The 25994-nt window shown below is 38.6% G+C and overlaps 1 protein-coding gene across 3 annotated transcripts in view; it reads left to right on the plus strand.

The window, feature by feature from the left end:
- The first annotated feature begins 7688 nt into the window (after nt 1–7688).
- The window catches only part of cul2 (cullin 2), a 30565-nt gene continuing 12259 nt past the window's right edge, over nt 7689–25994 (plus strand). The window contains exons 1-14 of one of the 3 annotated variants that reach the window (XM_067378204.1): nt 7689–8375; nt 8914–8985; nt 10800–10939; nt 11564–11666; nt 11755–11849; nt 14818–14923; nt 15121–15203; nt 15922–16018; nt 18308–18418; nt 18569–18731; nt 18858–18982; nt 19124–19231; nt 24140–24199; nt 24321–24449. In XM_067378204.1, coding sequence (XP_067234305.1) covers nt 10821–10939; nt 11564–11666; nt 11755–11849; nt 14818–14923; nt 15121–15203; nt 15922–16018; nt 18308–18418; nt 18569–18731; nt 18858–18982; nt 19124–19231; nt 24140–24199; nt 24321–24449 — 1299 coding nt within the window. In that variant the 5' untranslated portion in view covers nt 7689–8375; nt 8914–8985; nt 10800–10820. The remainder of the gene's footprint in view (nt 8376–8913; nt 8986–10799; nt 10940–11563; nt 11667–11754; nt 11850–14817; nt 14924–15120; nt 15204–15921; nt 16019–18307; nt 18419–18568; nt 18732–18857; nt 18983–19123; nt 19232–24139; nt 24200–24320; nt 24450–25994) is intronic. The other 2 variants (XM_067378205.1, XM_067378203.1) reach the window with 2 other exon arrangements.

Here is a 25994-nt window from a genome sequence, read left to right on the forward strand (position 1 = left end):
TGTTTTAATCCACTTCTTTTGTCAACTTTCGACCACTTCTGTCCTGATTTCTTCGAGGGAAGGGTCTATGGGCAGGTAAATGTTTGGGCATTTCAGATCTCTAAGCAATTTATATGAAAGCACAGAAGATGACGGAAAAACATACGGAGAGCAGCAGCTTTTGTTTTACTGCTCTGACAGCCGCAAGATCACGCCGTACAAGGTGAGTGCATTTTAGAAATCAGGAATGGTGAGAGAACATTGTGCTTGGTACATTTTTCATCTTCAAACCAAACTTGGGTCTTCAGCTGACAAAGTTTAAATTCCATCTGTCTAGCCCGTTTCCCATATTGTTTATGCATTAAGTCAGTAGATGGAGAGTAGGCGGTCTTTTATGGCTGTTCAAACGCATTCGACCACATTACACTATGAAATCCAGTCGAATGCATTTTTGACAACCTCTGGAAGTGGTCAAAAGTGGACAAGCTCAAAACTTATGTAACCCGGGAACAGATCAAGGTATCTCACTATGGGAAATACTTCAGGCGTGAGAGAGTCTGGAAGCATGAATTACACCATGTCTCTCTGAAGAACGGACCAATCACAGCTCATGACAAGGAACCCACCCCCTCTCTATATATGCAGCTGTAATCCCCAAAATGGTGTTCTAAGCATGCTCTTCCCCTGTGTTGTGCGAGTAGGGAAGCTACTGAAGCTACCTCGTTCTGTAATCAGAGAACCAGGGTTACGAAAGTAACCTAAAGTTCTCTTCCAAACAATCACTCGGTATGTCATTATGGGAATGATATGGCCAACTCCCTTAACACATGCTTTCCGAAACAACTGAAAAGACCCAGCAAAAATGAAAGATAACCTTTACTTTCTCCAAAGAGCCAACTTTAAGAACTGCATGTAGGTGCAGTGACATCCAGATGGTAAAATCTGATAAATGTATGAGGGGAAGCCCAGCATGTCACTGCACAAATATCTCCCACTGAAATCCACCCCTGTGCACAGTTCCCATGAGGTAGTCACACACCTCTTGTAGAATGAGCCCTTAAGCCCACCAATCGCTGTAAGCCAATTCAATCGCTGTAACATTGCTGCCATCCGAACTAAAATTCAGACATATAACTCGTCCACCTGCTTAACTGAGATTAAAGCAAAGAGTAAATCCATTTTCAGAGATAGGAGCTTAATATGAACACACTTCAGAAGTTCAAATAGGGCCCAAGTTAAAGCATTCAGAACCATGGAGAAGTCCCATGACAGGATCTGCCGCTTAGTCACTGGTCTTAAACGCTTCACTCCCTTCATAAACTGGCATATAAGAGGATGTTGTCCCACTGAAGCTGCTTTGAAGGCTACATGACTAGCCAAAATAGCAGCCAGATAAACTTTTATAGTAGAATTGTTCATTAAGCTCTGCAAAAAACAGAGTATATCACTCATGGTGCTCTGAAAAGGAATAACTCCTTTACATGTGCACCAGTCCTCAATCACACATACAATGAGAGCATAGATAGGGCTATAGCGCTCTAGCTAGCATTTATAACTTACTGGGGAAGCCTCAGCTCATTCAGATTTAAGAAGCCAGACCCAAAGATTGACCCGTTCTGGCTGGGGGAGAAATATCTGCTCACCCGCTTGTGACAGCAGGTCCTGGTGCAATGGGAGTGACCAGGGCTCTCCCTGAAGGTGCTGAACAATCTCTGCCAGCCTCAGGCTCCTCGGCCAATGGGCAGAAGGAGAAATAATCTGTTATCTCTTACTCTGTCTAGGGTGGGAGAAATTAGAGTCAGCGGTGGGAGTGCATATAGCAACACGTTTGACCATGGGTGTGCCAACGCATCTTCACCCAAAGGCGCATTTTCGAGCTTGAGAGAGAAATATTGCGGACACTTTGCATTTGCCTGCGAGGGGAAGAGATCTGCCTCTTCCAAATCTGATCTACCACCTGCAGGTGAAGTGCCCATTCTCTGTATAATGGATTGCCCCTTGAAAGGAGATCTGCTCCAACATTAGGACTCCCAGGACATGCGTCATGCACAATGTGCTGAAGTGCGCAGTGCTCCAGACAATCAGCTTGCGGACTAAATCGTGCAGTTGCAATGAATGCGTTACCCCCTGGCAAGTGATATATGCAACCACTGTTGTGTTGTCTTTCCTGACAGAAACATGAAACCCCATTATCTCCAGAAGATTTATGTGAAGTTTGCCGAAGCTGGGGCGTCCAGGGAGTGTTTAACAATCTGCCCTGAAAAAAAGTCTCTCAGCCCCTCAGGGATATATGCTTTGTCACGACTTTTCACAGAGACATGCCCCCCAATAGACCCCTGCCCGGAATACACAAGGGTCTCTCCGCTGATGAAGAGCCTCCAAGCATTCTGTGAGTATTCTCACTCTGCGGGCAAGGTGTCTGTGAGAACACCTGCCTCGCAGCTACCCATCACTGTAAGTCCCTCAATTTGAGCAAACCCAGCAGGACCACTGTCAGTGACAAAGCCATCATACCCATAAGGTGGATACAGGTCCTGAAGAGGTTCCTATGCAAAACTGGGTTAGGTATTGATAAAATGTCATTAAAGCCATCTGATCTGTGCTCTGGGGTTTTACAGTCCTGGAAAAAAATTCAAAAACCTCCTGTTCTGTGTTGGAGGAATAGGCTGCAGGGGAACAGGAGGACTTTCTCCATCCACCAGTGAGGACTAACCATGCTTTACACCCATGTATGCAATACACATCAGATGCAAATAACTGCCTGAAATCATGAATCCACATGCGGACATGAGTGGGAAGGGGCATCTTTCCCTTTCTCCATGGCAATCCTGGACAACGAAATGGTGAGATTTAAACTATCCAGAAACTTAGCTCATGTTGATGCATTAGCTAGGTTAGGAGACATCACTATGGAAAATGCAGTAGAAATGCTCAGCAATGAGCAGAGACATCCACATGAGATATTAATTGCACTGTGTCTATGGGGGCTCTTGCGAAGTCTCCGTGGTTGAGGATGGTGGTGGGCTGGGTTCTGGGTCTGGCTGTGTCCTGGATGGAGGGTAGACACTCTCCAGGCACCTGAAGATGGCATCCCTCCAGTGAAGTTCTAAGGTGTCTCTGAGGTCTACCTGATGGTGATAATTGGCCCCGATCCAGAACAGCGATTTGAGGGTCTCACCGTTGTAGGGGCAAGTGATGGCAAGACGGCAGAATAGCTCTGTGTAACACAAACATAATTTGCAATGTATTCCATCTTAGAGGGTTGGTTGTTCTGTCATGTTGACTGAAGAAGACTGATGACTGTATATAAAAATAACAATGAGGTTTATTAAACATGAAGGCAGTAAGGCATAACAGCATGCATGAAACACGAACAAAAGCCGATAACTGAACAGTGAAACAAAGCAACTTAAATACAGGGCAAATGAGGGAACTAATGATTAATACCTGTGACAACAAATGAGAAGCGGGAAACTGAAACAAAGGAAGACAGGAACTACCAAATACAAAAAAAGTCCATGAAAACTATACTAAGAACAAACATATCTGAATATGTATAACAGACATAATATAATAATATATAATAATTAAATGGAAGTAGATGGCCTGTGTACTTATGTACATATTAAATACTGTAAATACAACTGCATAAATATAAAAATGTATTTACATGAGAGTTATTACTGCAAAATGCCTGGGTGGCATAAACACCATAAGGATATAGATCTGTAAAAACAGATGGCGTGCTAGCAGTTCAGGTTCGAGAAACTGTTCTTGTGCCTGGATGTTCTAGTGCACAGAGATCTGTGGCATCTTCCTGAGGGCAGTGGCCTGGGTGAGAGGGATCTAAGATGATGTTACCTGCCCTCTTCTTCATAATGGAGATGTAGTGCAGTCATTCGTAGTGGGGAGAGAACACACCCCTGAGGAGTACCAGTGCTGATTGTGGAGGTATTGGAAGTGAATTTTTCCAGCCACACTAGTCGCTGCCTCTCTCTCAGGAAGCTGGTGATCCACTGACAGGTGGGCTCTAAGAGATGGGTCAGTTTAGTCAGGAAGATATTTGGGATGATGGTGTTGAAAACCGAGCTGAAGTCCACAAACACGATCCTTGCATAAGTCCCTGGTTTGTGAAGATGTTGCAGGCATTATCCATGGACCTGTTTGCTCGATAAGAAAACTAAAAAAGGGTCTAGCAAGGGGCCAGTGATGTCCTTCAGGTGGGCTAACACCAGTCTCTCAAATGACTTCATGACCACAGACCTCAAAGCAACAGGTTTGTAGTCATTTAGTACGGTAGTTTTTGGTTTCTTGGGTATAGGGATGAGGTCAGACATATAAGACATGTTCCTGGATCAACATATTTTGTTGATCCTGGAACAACATTCCAGTCTTAAAATTTAGTCTTAACCCTATTCCTACCCCTAAACCTAATCCTGCCCATAACTTATCCCTAAAATCAAAGGGGAAAGATAGGTGAATATCATTGATTTAGAAGTACCTAACCCTGGTTGCAAGCCTAAACTTGTCATTTAACAAGTTCGTTTGCCCATATAATCTTTAGGGTATTAGTTTAGCTAATTTGGCTTGCTGTCCACTGAGGAGGGGCTCGATGAAGCAGCTTCAACTCGAGCTCTGATACACCCCCCTAGTGAATAAATATAGGATATGATTACATAGTGCAAGGTACCTGAGATGAAGCAGGAGTTTGGGGAGGTGGAGGGATGCTGGAACAGCCGAGACTGAAGAGAGGGAAGCAGCTGCTTATATACTCTGGCTGTTGATTGGAAGATTAGATGGGCTCACTCCTCCCTAAATTACATTTAGGAACTTCACAAATGGTAAACTTGTCCCACAAATCTGATTGGAATGTTGTTCCAGGATCAACAAAGATGTTGATCCGGGAACATGTCTTATTTGGCAAAATCACGGTGACCATAGGGATGATGGTGGAGCATATTAAGCAGGATGGCACTTCACACAATGATCGGTTGAAGATCATTGTGAAGATGGATGACGGATGGTCAGCACAGGCTTTTAGACATGCAAGTGAGACACAGTCTGGGCCTTTGGCTTTCCTTATATTCTGTTTCCGGAAGACCCGGCACACATCCAGACATGACGATAAACTTTTGTTAAAAATTTATGGAAAGAAAATGAATTATTACATAAATTAATGTTGAATTATGTTCTTGTTGTGTGGACTAATCAGATAAATGTAACTTTATTTGTATATTTTAAGTGAATTCATTTTTTCAGTACAAACAATGAGGCCACTGAAACGTCAAATTCATATTTCAAGATTAAAAATCTAAGAATACATTTTTTTTATACAGACTTTCTATTGATGGTTTCCAAAAAAGGGACATTTTACTACAAACCCGATTCCAAAAAAGTTGGGACACTGTACAAATTGTGAATAAAAAAGGAATGCAATAATTTACAAATCTCATAAACTTACATTTTATTCACAATAGAATATAGATAACATATCAAATGTTTAAAGTGTGACATTTTGAAATGTCATGCCAAATATTGGCCCATTTTGGATTTCATGAGAGCTACACATTCCATAAAAGTTGGGACAGGTAGCAATAAGAGGCCGGAAAAGTTGAATGTACACATAAGGAACAGCTGGAGGACCAATTTGCAACTTATTAGGTCAATTGGCAACATGATTGGGTATAAAAAGAGCCTCTCAGAGTGGCAGTGTCTCTCAGAAGTCAAGATGGGCAGAGGATCACCAATTCCCCCAATGCTGCGGCGAAAAATAGTGGAGCAATATCAGAAAGGAGTTTCTCAGAGGAAAATTGCAAAGAGTTTGAAGTTATCATCATCTACAGTGAATAATATCATCCAAAGATACAGAGAATCTGGAACAATCTCTGTGTGTAAGGGTCAAGACTGGAAAACCATACTGGATGCCCGTGATCTTCAGGCCCTTTGACGGCACTGCATCACATACAGGAATGCTACTGTAATGGAAATCACAAAATGGGCTCAGGAATACTTCCAGAAAACATCTAAACAAGATCCAGAAGTGCAGGCATTTTCTCTGGGCCAAGGCTCATTTAAAATGGACTGTGGCAAAGTGAAAAAACTATTCTGTGGTCAGACGAATCAAAATTTGAAGTTCTTTTTGGAAATCTGGGACGCCATGTCATCCAGACTAAAGAGGACAAGGACAACCCAAGTTGTTATCAGCGCTCAGGTCAGAAGCCTGCATCTCTGATGGTATGGGGTTGCATGAGTGCCTGTGGCATGGGCAGCTTACCCATCTGGAAAAGCACCATCAATGCTGAAAGGTATATCCAAGCACAACATGTGCTCCCATCCAGACGTCGTCTCTTTCAGGGAAGACCTTGCATTTTCCAACATGACAATGCCAGACCACATACTGCATCAATTACAACATCATGGCTGCATAGAAGAAGGATCCGGGTACTGAAATGGCCAGCCTGCAGTCCAGATCTTTCACCCATAGAAAACATTTGGCGCATCATAAAGAGGAAGAAGCGACAAAGAAGACCTAAGACAGTTGAGCAACTAGAAGCCTGTATTAGACAAGAATGGGACAACATTCCTATTCCTAAACTTGAGCAACTTGTCTCCTCAGTCCCCAGACGTTTGCAGACTGTTATAAAAAGAGAGGATGCCACACAGTGGTAAACATGGCCTTGTCCCAGCTTTTTGAGATGTGTTGATGCCATGAAATTTAAAATTAACTTATTTTTTCCCTTAAAGTGATACATTTTCTCAGTTCAAACATTTGATATGTCATCTATGTTGTATTCTGAATAAAATATTGAAATTTGAAACTTCCACATCATTCCAAAAATCTATTTCTTGTTTTACTACTCCAATGGCATATTGTCTGTGATGGGGTGGTACAAGAATGGCTTCCTTGCCTGAATAAAAAGGATAATATTAAAGATTTTGTGCCTGAGGTGGGAAAATGTTTTTTTTTTTGGAGGATTGACATATCTTTCAAGTTGTATGTTTGTTTTAAAAGTTTGTTCGAAATGAGAATTTTGAAAAATGCAAAGTGGAAATGGCACCCGTTTCGTAGAATGACTCATATATAGCATTTAAAAAGGCACTTAGGACACTAGGCCTTCTTACTTTGGGCTTCATGTGTCCCTGGGGGTCAATGGCGTAACCATTACACCCAATCTAAGTGCTAATGACCATATTAAGGTATTAAAGTATACCTTGTTATAGTTTGTACAAATATAATACGATACAAAGACACACTTTAAGTTCTGCTGCAATGAGTGATAGTTAGTAGAACATATATGATTCCATTCACTGCAAAAAATGCTGTTCTTGTTTCCAGTCCAAATATCTAAATTCTTAGATCAAGAAGCATTTTCTTGACAAGTAAAAATTATTTTCTTGTTTTTAGGAAGGAGTTTTTCCTTAAAACAAGCTAAAAAAATCTGCCAGCGGGGTAAGCAAAATAATCTTAATCCAAACTGAAAACAAGATATATTATTTTTGGTTTGATATAAGATTATTTTGATTACCCCACTACCAGATTATTTTGCTTGTTTCAAGGAAAAACTCACTTAATTTTGATTTATTTTTCGTGAAAACAAGAAAATAAGTTTTGCTTATCAAGAAAATGCTTCTTGATTTAAGAACTTTAAGATATTTTGACTAGAAACAAGATACAAACTCTAAGTAAGAACAGCATTTTTTGCAGTGTTTAAGCCACCTTTAAATTACTGTGAAAACAAATTCCTTGTAAAGACATTTTTATGATTTTTTTTTTTTTTTTTAATTTGTTATAGGCTATTTGTTCTGTTAAAACTGAAATGTCATAACGAGCAAAGCAAAATGCAAAAATAATGTCTTTCCCCAAACATTTCTTTCTAAAAACTACTAAAAAGATCGTTAATGCAACCGACAAGGACCTGGAACCGTTGCGAAAAGCGAGAATTGTTAAATTTCTTACTCATGCCTCTTCTGTCACGACTTTGTCCGCGAACAGCTGCCGTACTTTTCGGTCATACCACCAATAAAAGGGGGAGTCCGGTAAAAGCTGCGAGACAATATTATCATTAATTTCAAGCATAATGTATCCCATTATTACACATTATTTATATTAACGCTCAAATAAACGTTTATTTATCATCTCGTGTATTTAAAAGGTTGTCACAAGTGTGTCAATCGTTAGCTGCGCTCGTCCACCCCTACAGCTGATTCAGTGGTGCAGTCCGTGAAAGGCAATGGCAGAGGTGTAGAGGGAGAGAGAGGAATCAAGCGTCCTGACAGCTTCACTTCAAACCCACACCTGTGACACACTGACCCGTGGACAGCACATCCAGACCCGACACACCCGAGCCTCCCGACCGCCCGAGACTCGCAGCTCAGCAGGGCTTTCTTAATCTCAGGTGTGTGTGTGAATGAGCAGCGCTAATGTTAGCTCAGACGTTAGCTCCTGCTTCTGCTCCATAACACTGTATTTATGTCGTAAACACACAGCCATCTCTTATAAACACACGTGTACGTGTTTGTTTACCACAGTACACAGCTGTTATTCAATCACGTCTGCTTAAAATAACCCACCAGCTTCTGTTTTCATGCTATCCTATCATGGATATGTGTAACTAGGCCTCTGCAGTTTGGGGGGTGACTCTGTTTTACAGCAAGTGGATTTACTGGAGGTGTAAACTCATTTGTTTTGGCTATTTATAGAGGTGTTTCTATGTAGATCAAATGATATTTATACTTTGATGTGCCTTGACAGCTGTTTTGGATGTTGACACTGAGATAATGAGTTGATCTTCACTGATCTGCCTTTATTGTGACAATCAGTTACTGTGATATTCAATTTCCCCTTGAATGTGTTGTTGTTCATGAGGTTTGTGGTTTATGGTTGTTTTGTGTAGAAGGCAGACATGCATGTTTTTTGACTTTATTCTTTTCTAGACATACCTGTCAAGGGAAATTACTTAATTGTTACATCTGTGTGTTGTGGTGGTCAACTGTTAGCAGTGTTGGGTAAGTTACTCTGAAAAAGGAGTTAATTGTTAGCTACTAATTACATCTTCAACAGTGTAATTAGATTACTGTACTATTTACTCTCTTGTACAATTGCATAATTATTCTTGGAGTGAATAAAGGGAGAAGGTTACATTAAAACATATATTTTAACATTCAATTTTGATGTTAAATTCACTATTGTTTCATATAGACTTGTTCTATTGTCTATACAGTATAAAATGCAGTTACATAAGAAGTAACTATAATAAAATTGCCGAAAAATTACGAGCAATCCCTTACTTTAGTTTTTCAAGGGAAAAGTAATTAAATTACAGTAATTAGATAATAACACCCAACACTGACTGTCAGGGAGTGAAAGCAGGGCTTAAATATTGAGAGTAATTTACAGAATTGTACACAGTGTAATTTACAGGGGGAAAAAAAAGCATTTACAAAATACATATACAATTATAAAGTTGTTTCTTTTCTTTAAAGAAAAAACCTAATTGTATTATTAATAGTATTTGAACAATTTAAGGACAGCATGTGGTGGTTGGAGCTACTACTGTTTTACTATTAATAGGAAGGCGGAAAACCTCAGGGAGTTTTAAAATAGTAATCACTGGGGAAAATTATCATGGGATTTTCCTACAGAGAATATAATTTGCTAGTTATGCTCAACTCATTGTGTGCCATTTCGATAAAATGCATTTTAACAAAAATCCTTATCCAGTTAATTTGACTTGCAAAAGTCATTGAAATTGATTCATTTAGTATTATTATTTATACTATTATTATTATTTTGAATTAGTTTTTATTTTAATTTAATTTTAATTTTAGATTCTGTGTGCTTTTCTCATTTTTATCAGTTTTAGTTTTAGTTTTGCTTAAATATTTCTATTTAGCTTTACTTTTTTGTTGTTTTATTTTTAATAATTTTAGTACTTCAGCTTAAATGCATTTTAGTTTAAAGGGTTAGTTCACCCAAAAATAAAATTTCTGTCATTAATTACTCATCCTCATGTCGTTCCACACCCGTAGGACCTTCATTCATCTTCAGAACACAAATTAAGATATTTTTGATGAAATCTAAGAGTTTTTTTTTTTTTTATCCTCAATAGAAAGCAATGAAATTACCACATTCATGGTCCCAAAAAGTAGTAAAAACTTTGATTAAATAGTCAACGTCACTGCAGTGGTTTAACCTTAATGCCATGAAGCAACGAGAATACATTTTGTGTGCAAAAACAAAACAACGCTGTGCTATTTTCGTTGCATCGCTTCTAGTTTCTGCGTCTGAACGCCGGCTCAGTATTGGCCGACGCTGGTTATGTGAGCAAGCACGACACATGCGCGTGATGTTGACGCAGGAGCTGTCGAGTCTGAGACTGACAGGATAGAGACAAATTTGTTGAGTAAATTTTTGATTTGTTTTTGCGCACCAAAATTATTCTCGTCGCTTCATATCATTAAGGTTGAACCACTGTAGTCACGCTGACTATTTTAACGATGTCTTTACTACTTTTCTGGACCTTGAAAGTGGTAATTTCATTGCTTTCTATTGAGGATAAAAAAAAAAACTTTGGATTTTATCAAAAATATCTTAATTTGTGTTCTGAAGATGAATGAAAATCTTATGGGTTTTGAACGACATGAAGGTGAGTAATTAATGACTGAAATTAAATTTTTGGGTGAACTAACCCTTTAATTTCACTTTATTTCAGTTACCGAAAACGTTTTTAAGTCGTTTTCATTTTAGTTATTAACAACACTAATGGGAATGCTATAATGAATTCATTGTCACCTGCTTTTTCATGTTTTCCCCCGTCCAGTCGAAGCCGAAGCCACACACCATGTCCTTAAAACCGCGGGTGGTGGATTTCGATGAGACGTGGAACAAGCTCCTAACGACAATCAGAGCGGTTGTGATGCTTGATTACGTGGAGAGGGCAACATGGAACGACCGCTTCTCGTATCCTGATCTCTAGTAGTCTACATCTGTCCTGATTTAGAACTATTATTTCCCCTTTCTTCTTCCTTTTTAATGATTCTTGTAATCAGATTTTTGGTCATTTTATTTTAAGTGGGTGCAATGGACATTTATTAAATGTTTTACATAGTTTATATGTACCTCTTACACTACCATTCAAAACTTTGGGAAGATCAATACGATTTTGAAAGAAATTAATATTTTTTTTAAGCAAGGATTCATTAGGCTAAATTGATCAAAAGTGACCATTATAATGTTACCAATGAATTCTATTTAAATAACTCATCACAGTTGCATCAAGTTACATTTTACAGTATATTACAAGTTACTTTAAATTGTAATCATATTTCACAATAGTACTGTTTTACTGTATTTATGATCAAATAAATGCAGCCTTGAGGAGCTTAAGAAACTTCTTTCAAAAACATAAAACATTTTACCGCTAGAGTAACTTCATGTATCCTCAAGTTCAACTTTATTAAGATCCCTTGCGAGCAATTTGGATGATCAAGTAAAAGAAATAAGAGCACACAACAGTACATATAAAACTAAAATACCATGATTCAAATATCCTGCATTATAAAAAATCCTTAACGTGGGCTTCAGTGACATATATGCGCTGTGTGTTGCATATCCAGAGCCTTTAGGGGAAAGACTGTACACTGAGACAAAGGTGTTTCTGGAGAACCACGTCCGTCAGTTGTTCAAGGTAAGATGGGGTGATGCTTGTGGCTCAGGCGAGTGTCATTATGTTTTAATTGTGGATGTCTTGCATCATTGTGGTATGTGTCTTACAGAGAGTCTTGGAGTCCGAGGAAAAGGTTTTGGTGATGTATCACAGATACTGGGAGGAATACAGCAAAGGTGCTGAGTACATGGATTGCTTATACAGGTAAGTTCAGCTAGCTCAGGGAATTCTTGTGAAGGACGTTTAAGGTGATTTTTCAGTGTTAGTATTCTCCTGGGTGGGTTTAATGAGCAGAGACGACTATACATAAGCAGTTCATAGGTTGACTTTCTGGCTCAGCCAATGGTGGAGTTAGGGGCGGGTTTGCTCGACAATATCAGATGGTTGACAGATGGAAAATTGTTTGGAAACAGTCATTATTTTTGCAGTTTTGTTTAGTAAGGCTAGTTCACTTTTAATTCTGAAAATAATTGTACTGATCTTCAGAGTTTTTGGTTGGTAAATGTTCATGTTTGTGTTCATGCTGGTGTAATACTTGGATGGTGAACCCTTATTTAATAGTGGTTTAGATCATAATCGAGGAGTTGTCAAAGTAATAAATGATTGGTCTTTTGTGTTTAACCTTAGTTTAACACTTAGGCCAATATTAGTCTCGACTAGAAAACCAGTAAGAAAATCAGTCAGTTCAAATTAAGTAAAACTTACCTTAAACACTAATACACACAGTACTTTTGTTGTCCAAAGTACTGACTTCGAAGCTAAGTTGGTACTGAAATTTTAAAAATGTGACTCTTTGAGCACTGTTGAGGGAATTTGTAAACACTTCTGACTGGCCATTGTGTTCACACGCTCAACATACATGTCTGTAATTGGCTACAATGATCAACGCACGGGAGCGTTTTTAAGCAGGCGTCTAAAGTGGACCGGTCTGTGTAAGAGTGTCATTGATATCTATTTACAACATGTTTTTGAAGCATTGATCATTGTAACCAATTACAGACATATCTGACGAGCGTGTGAACACAGTGGCCAATCAGAGGTGTTTACGAATCTTCTCAACAGTGCTCAAAGTGTCACATTTTTAAAGGTGCCCTAGAACTTTTTTTAAAAAGATGTAATATAAGTCTGAGCTGAATGTGTCTGTGAAGTTTCAGCTCAAAATACCCCATAGATTTTTTTTTTATTAATTTTTTTAACTGCCTATTTTGGGGCATCATTATAAATGAGCTGATTCAGGGCTACTGGCCCTTTAATTCTCGTGCTCCACGCCCACGGAGCTCGCGCTTGCCTTGAACAGTGCATAAACAAAGTTTACACAGCTAATATAACCCTCAAATGGATCTTTACAAAGTGTTCGTCATGTATGCGGCATGCATGCGTCGGATTATGTGAGTATTGTATACTGTTATATTGTTTACATTTGATTCTGAATGAATTTGAGGCAGTGTTCCGTGGCTAACGGCTAATGCTACACTGTTGGAGATATTTATAAAGAATGAAGTTGTTTATGCATTATACAGACTGCAAGTGTTTAAAAATGAAAATAGCGATGTCTCTGTGAATACAGTAAGAAACGATGGTAACTTTAACCACATTTAACAGTACATTAGCAACATGCTAACGAAACATTTAGAAAGAGAATTTACAAACATCACTAAAAGTATCATGATATCATGGATCATGTCAGTTATTATTGCTTCATCTGCCATTTTTCGCTATTGTCCTTGCTTGCTTACCTAGTCTGATGATTCACCTGTGCTGCTCCAGACGTTACTGGCTGCCCTTGTCTAATGCCTTTCATAATGTTGGGAACATGGGTTGGCATATGCAAATATTGGGGGCGTACACCCCGACTGTTATGTAACATTCGGTGTTATGTTGAGATTCGCCTGTTCTTCGGAGGTCTTTTAAACAAATTAGATTTTTATAAGAAGGAGGAAACAATGGAGTTTGAGACTCACTGTATGTAATTTCCATGTACTGAACTCTTGTTATTTTGACTATGCCAAGATAAATTAAATTTTTCATTCGAGGGCACCTTTAAAATGTCAGTACCGACTTATACTCAACAAGGCTGCATGTATTTTTTTACTGCATTTAAATACAGTAAAAATGTGATACTGTGAAATATTATTACAATTTAAAATGAGTTTTCTATTGTAATATATTTTAAAATGTAATCTATTCCTCAGATCAAAGCTGAATTTTCAGCATCATACTCCAGTCTTCAGTGTCACATGATGCTTAATTCTAATATGCTGCATTTTTCAGTATTATTTTATTAATAGAAAGTACAAAAGAACAGCATTTATTAGAAAAAGTTTTTTTTTTTTTTTTGTAGCAATGTTAAAGTCTTTACTGTCACTTTTAACAATTTAATGCATCCTTGTTGAATATAAGTATTAAATTCTTAAAAAGAAATCGTACTGATCCAAGACTTTTGAACGGTACTTCAGTCCAGTTATAATATCATACATAAAAAGTTCAAGTAATTGAATAGTTTTGAAATTCATAATCTAGTTTTTGTGTAAACTTGTCTGAACCTTTTGTAAAACAAGAAAAGGGATGTTAAAATAACAGTTGATGTTGCTTTTGGTTCATTAGGAACTGTTGAAATGACAGGTGAAGCTGGGAGCTGTATTGACAGTATTCCCTGAATTGTGCCTGTTTTTTACTGCACATTTTGGCAAATATAGTAGATTTTCTGTTTTTTTCATGCATGCAGAAAATTTGCATACACTGTGCACATACAGTATGTTACAGTTTTGTTAAGAGTGCAGTTTTCATATGCCAATCTGAACATATTCTCTTGGTTGAGGATTTGTGCTGAGGGATAGTTTTCTCTTTTGTTTTTTCCTTTTATTAAAAATCATACATTATCACTGATTCTCAATGTTCACTATCATGCACTACATTGAGTGCACAAGGTATTGTTTCTCTGGCATGCAGACCTCGGCCTTGCCAAGGGCTTTGGTCAGTTTCTGCTTGATTTCACCATGCTGGCCTGAACCCCATCACTGTCCTGCTGGTCTTGGTCAGCTGTGAAAACAAGCAGCTATTGAATTGACGTCACCCGTGGCTTTATTGTGCATCAACATACAGTACTCACACATTCAAGTAAAATAATAGCAACTGCTTTTCCCTAATTAGTGTTTTCACGAATTCACTGCAGGTACCTGAACACACAGTTTATTAAGAAGAACAAGCTGACTGAAGCAGACCTGCAGTATGGATATGGAGGAGTGGATATGAATGAGCCTCTAATGGAGATCGGAGAGGTATGCATGATTTCCTTACAAGTACTGCGTGCTTATCTTATGACACAGGCTGCTGGCAAATCAACTTTTTTTGATGTGAACAGACTGGATGTTGGGCTATTCACAGTTCAAATGTCAAGTTGGATTTTTGTTCTTTGAAAAACAGTATGATTTTTTTTTTTTTTTTATTTTTTATAAGTATGTTGTTGTGTTTTTAGCTTGCACTGGACATGTGGCGGAAGTTAATGATTGAGCCCCTTCAACCCATGCTGATCGGGATGCTTCTGAAAGAGATCAAGAAGTAGGTTAAAACGTGAGATGCGATGAATGTTTCCGGGTTAAATACAACTTTAACTCGAAATATTTTAATTAATTTTTTTCAATCAAATTATTTTTTACTTTAACCCAAAACATTCATTTACTTTATTTCACTTTTTATTTACTCTAACATGATTTATTTTATTTCATTTTATTATATTTTGTGTCGACCAATATTGGATATTTAATTATTTTAGTCTCTTTAAAGATTTTAGTCCACTTCATTTCTACAAACAAGCCAATGGTGCAAGGGATCAAACCAAGCGTGATCAATAAACTGCAATTAATTGATCAGCAATTAATAATTAACAACCCTAAAGGAATAAAAATGTGTTCCACCAAGAGGAATTACACCAGTATTGCATAACCAGGTGTAGCTTATTCTCTAGTTCTCTATACAATAGCTGTAATAACAAACGTTTTTTGAGTGTAAAACGTACTATAGCAAAAATGCAAGCTTTTAAACCATAAGGGCAGACCCTCTTGCTTGTTTCTGTTGTGTTTTACTGTAAATACATTTATGGTTTGCAATTTTAAACTACAACAAATTGTATGTATGGCAAAGTCTTTGGTACCACAGATGCTTTCCATAGACTTTTGCATAACCTGAACTCAAGTTCAGTTCTATTGATTATATTTCAGTTCTGCAGAAGATGCATTTGCATTTGCATTTTAATTAAGTTTTGATGTTGTTTCCATAGCGACCGATGTGGGGAGGACCCAAATCAGAAAGTAATCCATGGGGTTATCAACTCCTTTGTTCATGTTGAACAATACAAGAAAAAGTTTCCTCTAAAGGTGAGAATCTCCATCTAGATGCATGTTTTTTTTTATGTGACGTTGATTCAAATTTTTTGTTATATATGTATATATACACTGAACAAAATTATAAATGCAACACTTTTGTTTTTGACCCCTTATTTTTCATGAGCTGAACTCAAAGATCTAAGACATTTTCTATGTACACAAAAGACCTATTTCTCAAATATTGTTCACAAATCTAAAAATCTGTGTTGGTGAGCACTTCTCCTTTGCTGAGATAACCCATCCACCTCAGAGGTGTGGCATATCAAGATGCTGATTAGACAGCATGATTATTGCACAGGTGTGCCTTAGGCTGGTCACTCTAAAATGTGCAGTTTTACTGTATTTGGGGGGTCCGAAAACCAGTCAGTATCTGGTGTGACCACCATTTGCCTCATGCAGTGCAACACATCTCCTTCACATAGAGTTGATCAGGTAGTTGATTGTGACCTGTGGAATGTTGGTCCACTCCTCTTCAATGGCTGTGCGAACTTGCTGGATATTGGCAGGAACTGGAACATGCTGTTGTATATGCCGATCAAGAGCATCCCAAACATGCTCAATGGGTGACATGTCCGGTGAGTATGCTGGCCATGCAAGAACTGGGATGTTTTCAGCTTCCTGGAATTGTGTACAGATCCTTGCAACATGGGGCCGTGCATTATCATGCCGCAACATGAGGTGATGGTCGTTGATGAATGGCACAACAATGGGCCTCAGGATCTCGTCACGGTATCTCTGTGCATTCAAAATGCCATCAATAAAATGAAGAGAATACCTCTCCAAAGTAAAATGGTAAAGAAATGAACTTTCAATTCATGGGCAACAGCTCTGGTGGATATTCCTGCAGTCAGCATGCTAATTGCACACTCCCTCAAAACTTACGACATCTGTGGCATTGTGCTGTGTGATAAAACTGCATGAGGCAAATGGTGGTCACACCAGATAATGACCGGTTTTCTGACCCCCCAATAGAGGGTATGCACGTGACGTCACCGTCAACCGTAATGACTGCGGTCACTCCCGCTAAGTGGCAAAAGACTGAGTGTCAGCATTGGTTTTCAGCGTGAATGTCGCGAAAAACACAAACACACTAAAAATGGAAAAAAGCTTTGCGATTGACTGTACATATAGCTTTGACACAAAACCTGAGGTATATATTTAAAAACTGCTGAAAGCTACAGAAAAAAGAAGCAAATGGATCACTGCATTTCACAGAAACAACTCGACTCCAGCAGAGAAACATGGATTTGCAGTTATCATTTTGTGTCAAATTGTTGGATTATGAGGTAAAATCATACTTTATATATTGTATTGTTATATATTATGTTGACAAATCATCAATTAAATATTTTCCATCTTATATTCTGCATAATTGGGTGTTTTTAAATAAACACTGACAAAAACTATACTATAAAACTATATATGTTTTAGGGCTAGACAATATGACGATATATATAACATTGATATAAGTGATTACACGGATTTAAACCTACCTATATTGTAGTTATATAAAATATTCACAGGCAGATTTGCCCTATGTATTTCCCTGACGTCGAAATCAGGCACATGTCAGGAAACACGATTCCTGGCTGCATGGCAATATCCATGGATTAGGTTTATTTGACAAGCTGTAAGGAGCACTTTCGAGCCCAACCTTTAGTGTAATCGTTTGTTTTACTTGTGTTTTCACAGTTTCCCCTATTAAATCCATTCATGCAGCAGGTTCTTTTGCCACTCAGTCCAGCTGAGGGATCGCGTTCCGGCGGGAAAGTGACGTCTGTGCATACCCTCTATACAGTAAAACTGCATATTTTAGAGTGGCCTTTTATTGTGGCCAGTCTAAAGCACACCTGTGCAATAATCATGCTGTCTAATCAGCATATTGATATGCCACACCTGTGAGGTGGATGGATTTTAGAGCTATCTTAGATCTTTGAGTTCAGCTCATGAAAAATGGGGGCAAAAACAAGTGTTGCATTTATAATTTTGTTCAGAGAAACAAAGAATCCTGAAAACAAAAATACCATGGATACAGAATATTAGAATGATTTCTGAAGGATCATGTGACACTGAAGACTGGAGTAATCATGCTGAAAAATCAGCTTTGATCACAGGAATAACATTTTACAGTATAATCACATTGAACATAAGAGACTTTTCAAATGGACCCCAAACTTTTACCGACCCCAAACTTTTGTGTACATATTTGCATGCTTAGAGTTTGTGTATCAGCTATCATGCATCTCATTTGAAGGCCACACCCTCTTGCTTTCATCCCAGTTTTATCAGGAAATCTTTGAGGGGCCGTTTCTGACAAAAACCGGCGAGTATTACAAACAGGAAGCCTCCAATCTACTGCAGGAGTCCAACTGCTCCCAATATATGGAGAAGGTGAGATTGTGTAACCACAGCCTAATTTGTCCAGTATCATCTTTTACATTTAGAACAGTTACTTGAACATCTAGCTTTAGCATCTAGCTTTATCGTGATCATAATCAGAATACGCTAACTCTGCTGGCCTGCTGTTTTCTGCTGCTGCAGGTTTTAGGCCGGTTGAAAGATGAAGAGGTGAGATGTCGGAAGTATCTGCACCCCAGCTCTTACGCCAAAGTCATCCATGAATGTCAGCAGAGGATGGTGGCCGATCACCTGCAGTTCTTGCACGGGGAGTGTCAAAATATCATCAGACAGGAAAAGAGAGAGGGTCAGCACTTTATTGACGCTTACAACCAGTGTGAACTTTCACTTTCGGCTCATGGATTTCTGTATGTATGTGTCTCGGATGGCATGTTGTAAATGTAAGACGTCTTGATGGTTTGTTTGGTTTCAGATATGGCGAATATGTACACGCTACTGCGGGCCGTGTCCAGCGGCTTACCTCACATGATCCAAGAGCTCCAGGTCCACATCCATGATGAGGGTCTCAGAGCCACCAGTAACCTCTCTCAGGAAAATGTGAGTAACTGGGGTTATGTGTAAAATGGGTCGGTAGCTATATATATATATTTGTTTAAAACAGCTTTATATGCAGAATTGTTTCTATATAGCATTAATTACAGCATCCTCATATGTTTTCTTCTGATCTTTGTCTTGCAGATGCCAACCCAGTTTGTTGAGTCAGTGTTAGAGGTTCATAGTAAATTTGTCCAGTTGATTAACACAGTGTTGAATGGGGACCAACACTTCATGAGTGCACTTGATAAGGTACACTTACATTTCAATACAGTTTAAAAATGATTTACAAGTGTATATATAGTAATGGGGAAAAGATTTAGACATATTCATTATTGACAGTAAAAACATCAATACTTTGAAATATTAACATACAGTATAATATATTGTAATATAATGGTTACACTTTATTTTAAGGTGCCCTTGTTACAGTGTAATTATACAAATAAGTACTGAGTAATATTAATAAATAACTTGTACTTACTGTATGATTAGGGTTAGGTTTGGGGTTAGTTAATATTACTGTTATTACATAGTAAGAACATGTAAGATGTGTAACAGGGAGACTGTAAAATAAAGCATTACGAATATAATACATTTACATTTACATTTACATTTAGTCATTTAGCAGACGCTTTTATCCAAAGCGACTTACAAATGAGAGTAGTAGAATCAATTAAATCAACATGAGAACAACAGTATGTAAGTGCTGAGTGAAGTCACAGTTATGTCAGTAAAGTGCTCATAGCGATTTGTTTTTTTTTTTTTTTTTTTTTTTTTTTTATAAATAAATACACAGATAGGAGAAGAATATTAGTCAAGGTAAGTGCTACTACTACTGGGTCAAGTGCTGACGAAAAAGATACGTCTTTAGCATTTTTTTGAAAATGGCTAGAGACTCAGCTGCTCGGATAGAGCGTGGCAGGTCATTCCACCAGCCAGGAACAGTCCCGGAGAAGGTCCGTGAGAGTGATTTTGTGCCCCTATGTGATGGCACCACAAGGCGCCGTTCACTTGCAGAACGCAGGTTTCTGGAGGGCGCGTAAGTCTGAAGTAGTGAGTTAAGGTATAGCGGTGCAGAGCCAGCTGTCGTTCTGTAAGCAAACATCAGAGCCTTGAATTGGATGCGAGCAGCTACTGGCAGCCAGTGCAGACTGATGAAGAGAGGAGTGACGTGCGCTCTCTTCGGTTCATTGAAGACCAGTCTTGCTGCAGCATTTTGGATCAGTTGTAGAGGCTTGATAGTGCATGCTGGAAGGCCAGCCAAGAGAGCATTACAGTAGTCCAGTCTGGATAGAACAAGAGCTTGGACAAGAATTTGTGTGGAATGTTCAGATAGGAAGGGTCTAATCTTCCTGATGTTGTACAAGGCAAATCTGCTGGACCGGGTCGTTGCTGCAACATGATCTGTGAAGGTTAGACCAGCATCCATCACCACTCCAAGGTTTCTGGCTGTCCTGGAAGGAGTGATGGTTGAAGACCCAAGTTGAACTGAAAGTTTGTGATGAAGTGTTGGGTTTGCACCGATCACAAGCAGTTCCGTTTTTGCAAGGTTGAGTTGGAGGTGGTGGTCTTTCATCCAGGCAGAAATTGCTGTCAGGCAGGCTGTGATGCGACCAGCAACCGTCGGATCATCTGGTTGGAATGAGAGGTAGAGTTGTGTGTCATCAGCATAACAGTGATGGGAGAAACCATGATCCTGAATGACCGATCCTAGTGATGACATGTAGATGGAGAAGAGAAGTGGACTAAGCACAGAGCCCTGAGGTACCCCAGTAGCAAGATGATGTGACTTGGACACCTCACCTCTCCAAGATACCCTGAAGGACCTACCTGAGAGGTAAGACTCGAACCACTGGAGCGCGGTTCCCGTGATGCCCTTCGACATGAGTGTAGACAGGAGGATCTGGTGGTTCACTGTGTCAAAGGCAGCAGACAGGTCCAGCAAGATGAGTACTGATGATTTTGAAGATGCTCGTGCCAGTCTCAGGGCTTCAGTGACTGAGAGCAGGGCAGTCTCAGTAGAGTGGCCACTCTTGAAACCAGACTGGTGGTTGTCAAGGAGGTTGTTCTGTGAGAGATAAGTAGACAATTGGTTGAATACAACTCTCTCAAGTGTCTTAGCAATGAAAGGAAGAAGGGATACTGGTCTGTAGTTTTCTAAAAGAGCTGGATTCAGAGTGGGTTTCTTAAGCAGTGGGGTAATCCTAGCCTGTTTAAAAGCTGTGGGAAACGTTCCAGTGTGAAGGGAGGAATTGATAATGTGAGTGAGTGCAGGTAGAATTGAGGAGGAGATGGCCTGAAGAAGAGGAGTGGGGATAGGGTCTAGCGGACAGGTAGTAGGGTGATTGGAAAGAATGAGTTTGGAGACATCTGCCTCAGAAAGCATGGAGAAGGAGGGGAGAATTTGTGTGTTTTCAATTAAGATGTTCTTGTCAGTGTGTGGTGTGGAGAATTGGCCGCTGATGGTTGTTATTTTATGTGTGAAGAAAGTGGCAAAGTCATCAGCTGTAAGAACTGATGTGGGAGGGAGGGGAGGAGGGCAAAGAAGAGAAGAGAAGGTTTTGAAAAGTGTTCGGGAGTCATTTGAGTTGTTAATTTTAGTGTGATAGTAGGAGGTTTTAGCATTGGAGACATTAGTAGAGAAAGAAGAAAGGAGTGACTGATATAAGCTAAGGTCAGTAGGATTTTTAGATTTGCGCCACTTCCTCTCTGCAGCCCTGAGTCTAGACCGATGCTCACGGAGAACATCAGAGAGCCAGGGGGCAGAGGGGGTGGCGCGGGCTGGTCTGGTTAAAAGGGGGCAGAAATCATCTAAGCAAGATGATAGAGTGGTGCAGAGAGTGTCAGTAGCAGTGTTAGTGTCCATTGATGAGAATTGATTAGCGGGAGGAAGTGTGGATGAGACCGAAGAGGATAGATGAGATGGTGAGAGGGAGCGTAGGTTTCGCCGAAAAGTGACGTGTGGTGGGGTGTGTGATGAGTTGGGGGTCAGGTTGAGTGTGAAAGTAATGAGAAAGTGGTCTGAGGTGTGTAGTGGAGTAACCAGTGTATTGTCGGTGGAGCCACAGTGTGTGTAGATGAGGTCCAATTGGTTACCTGATTTGTGGGTAGCTGAGGTAGCCACTCGCTTGAGATCAAATGAGGCAAGCAGCGTGTGGAAGTCAGCAGCCTGAGGTTTGTCTAGATGGATGTTGAAATCACCAAGTACTAGCAGAGGAGTGCCATCCTCAGGGAAGGATGAGAGTAACACATCCAACTCCTCCAAGAAGTTACCTAGCTGACCTGGGGGACGATAAAGAACTACAACATGAATTTTGGTAGGGTAGGTGATGGTAATTGCATGTGATTCAAATGAGCCATTTTCAGAGAGAGATGATAAAGGATTGAACTTCCATTCATTGGACATAAGCAAACCAGTACCACCACCCCTCCCAATCTGGCGTGAGGTGTGAGAGAAAGTGAAATTAGAGGAGAGGGCTGCTGGTGTGGCGGTGTCCTCTGGTTTGATCCATGTCTCAGTCAGAGCCATGAGATGGAGATCTGAATAAGTAGCAATAGCTGTGATGAACTCTGCTTTGTTGACAGCAGACTGACAATTCCAGAGCCCAATCGAAATAGAAAACAATGTACTAGGTGACATGGGTAAAGAACGCAGGTTGTTATGGTTGCGCTGCTTACAGCGTGTAGCGTGCGATTTACGAGGGTTAGTAATAGTGGGAATTTGGAAGCACATATCTAAAACAAGTCAAAAGACAGACAAGAACACACTGTATAAAGAGGAAAGAAAGAAAAGAGCAATACTCAAGTGTCTTGTCTGTGTAGTTGCTCGGTGGAGTCGCTGGTCTTTACACTCTTCGGTCTTCACACGAGGAGGGCTTCACATGAGGGCTGCCGCGGTACACTGTGCACTTATACCAGCTTATTATAACGTTAGTTCAGCAGGCCACGCCTTACTGACTCAGAGCAAACGACACCAAACGCGATTTGCCACGTGACCTCAGTAAACAAGCAGTAAAGCAACTATACAGCACTAAAATCAACTAGAAACGACAGCAAAACACTTACAGTATGCAGATCCTCTTGTAGCTTCAATGATTCTCTCAGTATAATCTCAATATTATAAATAACAATGTAATGATAGTAAAAACATCAATATTTAGAAATAATACAAATGCAATTATGGAAATTAATATACAATTTAATATATCATGATGTAATAACAACATAATGATAGTAAAAACATCAATACTTAAAAATAATACACATGCAATTATGGAAATTAATATGATAATATAATATGATAAATTATAATGTAATAACATAATGATAGTAAAAACTCAATACAAATGCAATTATGAAAATTTTTAATATATAGTAATATTATGTAATGTATAATAACAACAACAATAATAAAACATCGACACTTTGAAAAAACACATGAAATTATGGAAATTAATATATAATATGATAAATGACAATGTAATAACATAACAATAATAGTAAAAATTCAGTACTTTGAAATAATACAAATGCAATTATGTAAATTACTAAGTATAGTAAAATGTAATGTAATAAAATTAAAAAAACAAAAATGATAGTATAAACATCAATTCTTTGAATGCAATTATGTAAATTAATGTGTGATATAATAAAATATATATTCGTATACATTATAATGTCATGTAATGCAATAACATAATATAATAGTTAAAAATGCAATACTTTGAAATTATACAAATGCAGTTATAGTAATATAATATAATATAATTATAATATAATATAATATAATATAATGTAATGTAATTATAATATAATATAATATAATAATAATATAATTATAATTGTAATTATAATTATAATAATAATTATAATAATAATTATCATTAATTTAATTTAATTTAATTTAATTTAATTTAATTTAATTTAATTTAATTTAATTTAATTTTAATTTTAATTTAATTTAATTTGAACCCGGATGTCCACTCAAGAACATCACTCACATTTTCTTCAGAAAATTCAGTTGAAACTCTGCAACATTCTTGCTTTAGTCCAGTAGGGGGAATCTGGGATTCAGAATGCATTGCCCTCGGGTTCATGTGAGTGTTTCGAAACACTGAAGTTTGTCGTTGGTGCTTTTATTGCTCATTTCCCTTTCAGGCCTTGACTTCAGTAGTGAACTACAGAGAGCCCAAATCCATCTGCAAAGCACCTGAGCTGGTGTGTAATCACTATTTATTTCCCAATGTGAGATCAAGATGACTAAATAAATTCTGTATAAACCTAATGAACACACACAGTCAGAACATTGACACTCCTTTTCCTCTTTGCCGGTCCACAGCTGGCCAAGTACTGTGACAATCTGTTGAAGAAATCTGCAAAAGGAATGACAGAGAATGAAGTTGAGGACAAACTGACCAGCTTCATCACGGTCTTCAAATACATTGATGACAAAGATGTGTTTCAGAAGGTGAGGCCGTGAATTAATTTATCTTCAGGTATAGAAGAAAGAGAACAGGAAATGATGCAAAGAAGATAGGGGAACAGGATATGGTAAATGTTGCAAGCTTTTGGGTGGGGTGGGGGGGTTTATTACGTAAATAATAATAATAATAATAATAATAATAATAATAAAGGAATTAAATAAAGGATTAAAAGATTTAAGGAAATAAATAAGAATGGTAAAAGAAGTTCTAGGTCTAATTGTAGTTATGAAGTAATCAATTTAAACTTTGCAAATAATATTTTAAAATGTGAACACATTCACTCATCTTCGTATGTCTAATATGTCGAAAATGCAAACATTTCTTGTCGCGTCACATTCATTTGTAAATTACATAAATCATGATTGCATATTTTCAATTCAATATAATACTTACAGTATCTCACAGAAGTGTGTACATCCCTCACATTTTTGTAAATATTTTATTTAGTGGTGGGCATAGATAATTTTTTTTAATCTAGATTAATCTCCCTATAATCTAGGAATTAATCTAGATTAATCTAGATTAAAAAGGCTCATTTGAATTCTGCTGAAAGCATTCAGAATTTTCCTCATGATAGTTTGCCGCGCAGGTAGTTTGTAAGATGGGTCACCTGTGGCCGCCTGGAGAACAAGCTCGAGCCCATCATCTTCAACCACTCTGATGGGCCGGCAGCTGGTGGCAATCCACTGAGCGAGGAGATTAGTTAGCTTGGCTGATAGAGCTGTGCTGACGGGCTTGCCTCTGTTGCACTCAAACATAGTAGTCTGACGACAACTCTTCCCCTGCGCTACATCAGTGCTTGGCCCGGCATCTTCCGTATTAGCTAAGGGATGCGTTGTGTTTAGGTGGTACTTGACACTGGAAGAACTCCTACAGTAAACTAATTCTGCATTGCAAACAACCTTAGTCTTGTCGAGGTTTCCATTGGGAAGCTTCTTAAAAATAAATTTTCCTTGAAGCAAACCCGGCGGCTTCATAGCTGCATCCATGTTAGCACGTCACGTTTGATGTGGTAATTTCACAGTAGGCATACACACAGGTTCGAAGACTCGTTCTCGCCCCCTACAGTTCAACTCGGCTAGGTATACATCCGCGCTAAAATATCAAGGTGAAAGTCATCATAGTTTGCGTAGTATAGACCCAGCTCCCAACCCAAATTTGAGAGTAGATTAACAGCGGTATTTTTTTTATCGCCCGATAAGAGTCTCACGTTAACGCCGATAACGGCCCACCACTAATTTTATTATATCTTTTCATGTCAACACTGAAGAAATTACACTTTGCTACAATGTAAAGTAGTGAGTGTACAGCTTGTATAACAGTGTAAATTTGCTGTCCACTCAAAATAACTCAACACACAGACAATAATGTCAAACGGCTGGCCACAAAGTGAGTATACCCCTAAGTGAAAATGTCCAAATTGGGCCCAAAGTGTCAATATTTTGTATGGTCATCATTATTTTCCAGCACTGCCTTAACCCTCTTGGGCATGGAGTTCACCAGAGCTTCACAGGTTGCCACTGGAGTCC

This window comes from Chanodichthys erythropterus, chromosome 23 (genome assembly GCF_024489055.1).
Source record: "Chanodichthys erythropterus isolate Z2021 chromosome 23, ASM2448905v1, whole genome shotgun sequence".
NCBI lineage: Eukaryota > Metazoa > Chordata > Actinopteri > Cypriniformes > Xenocyprididae > Chanodichthys > Chanodichthys erythropterus.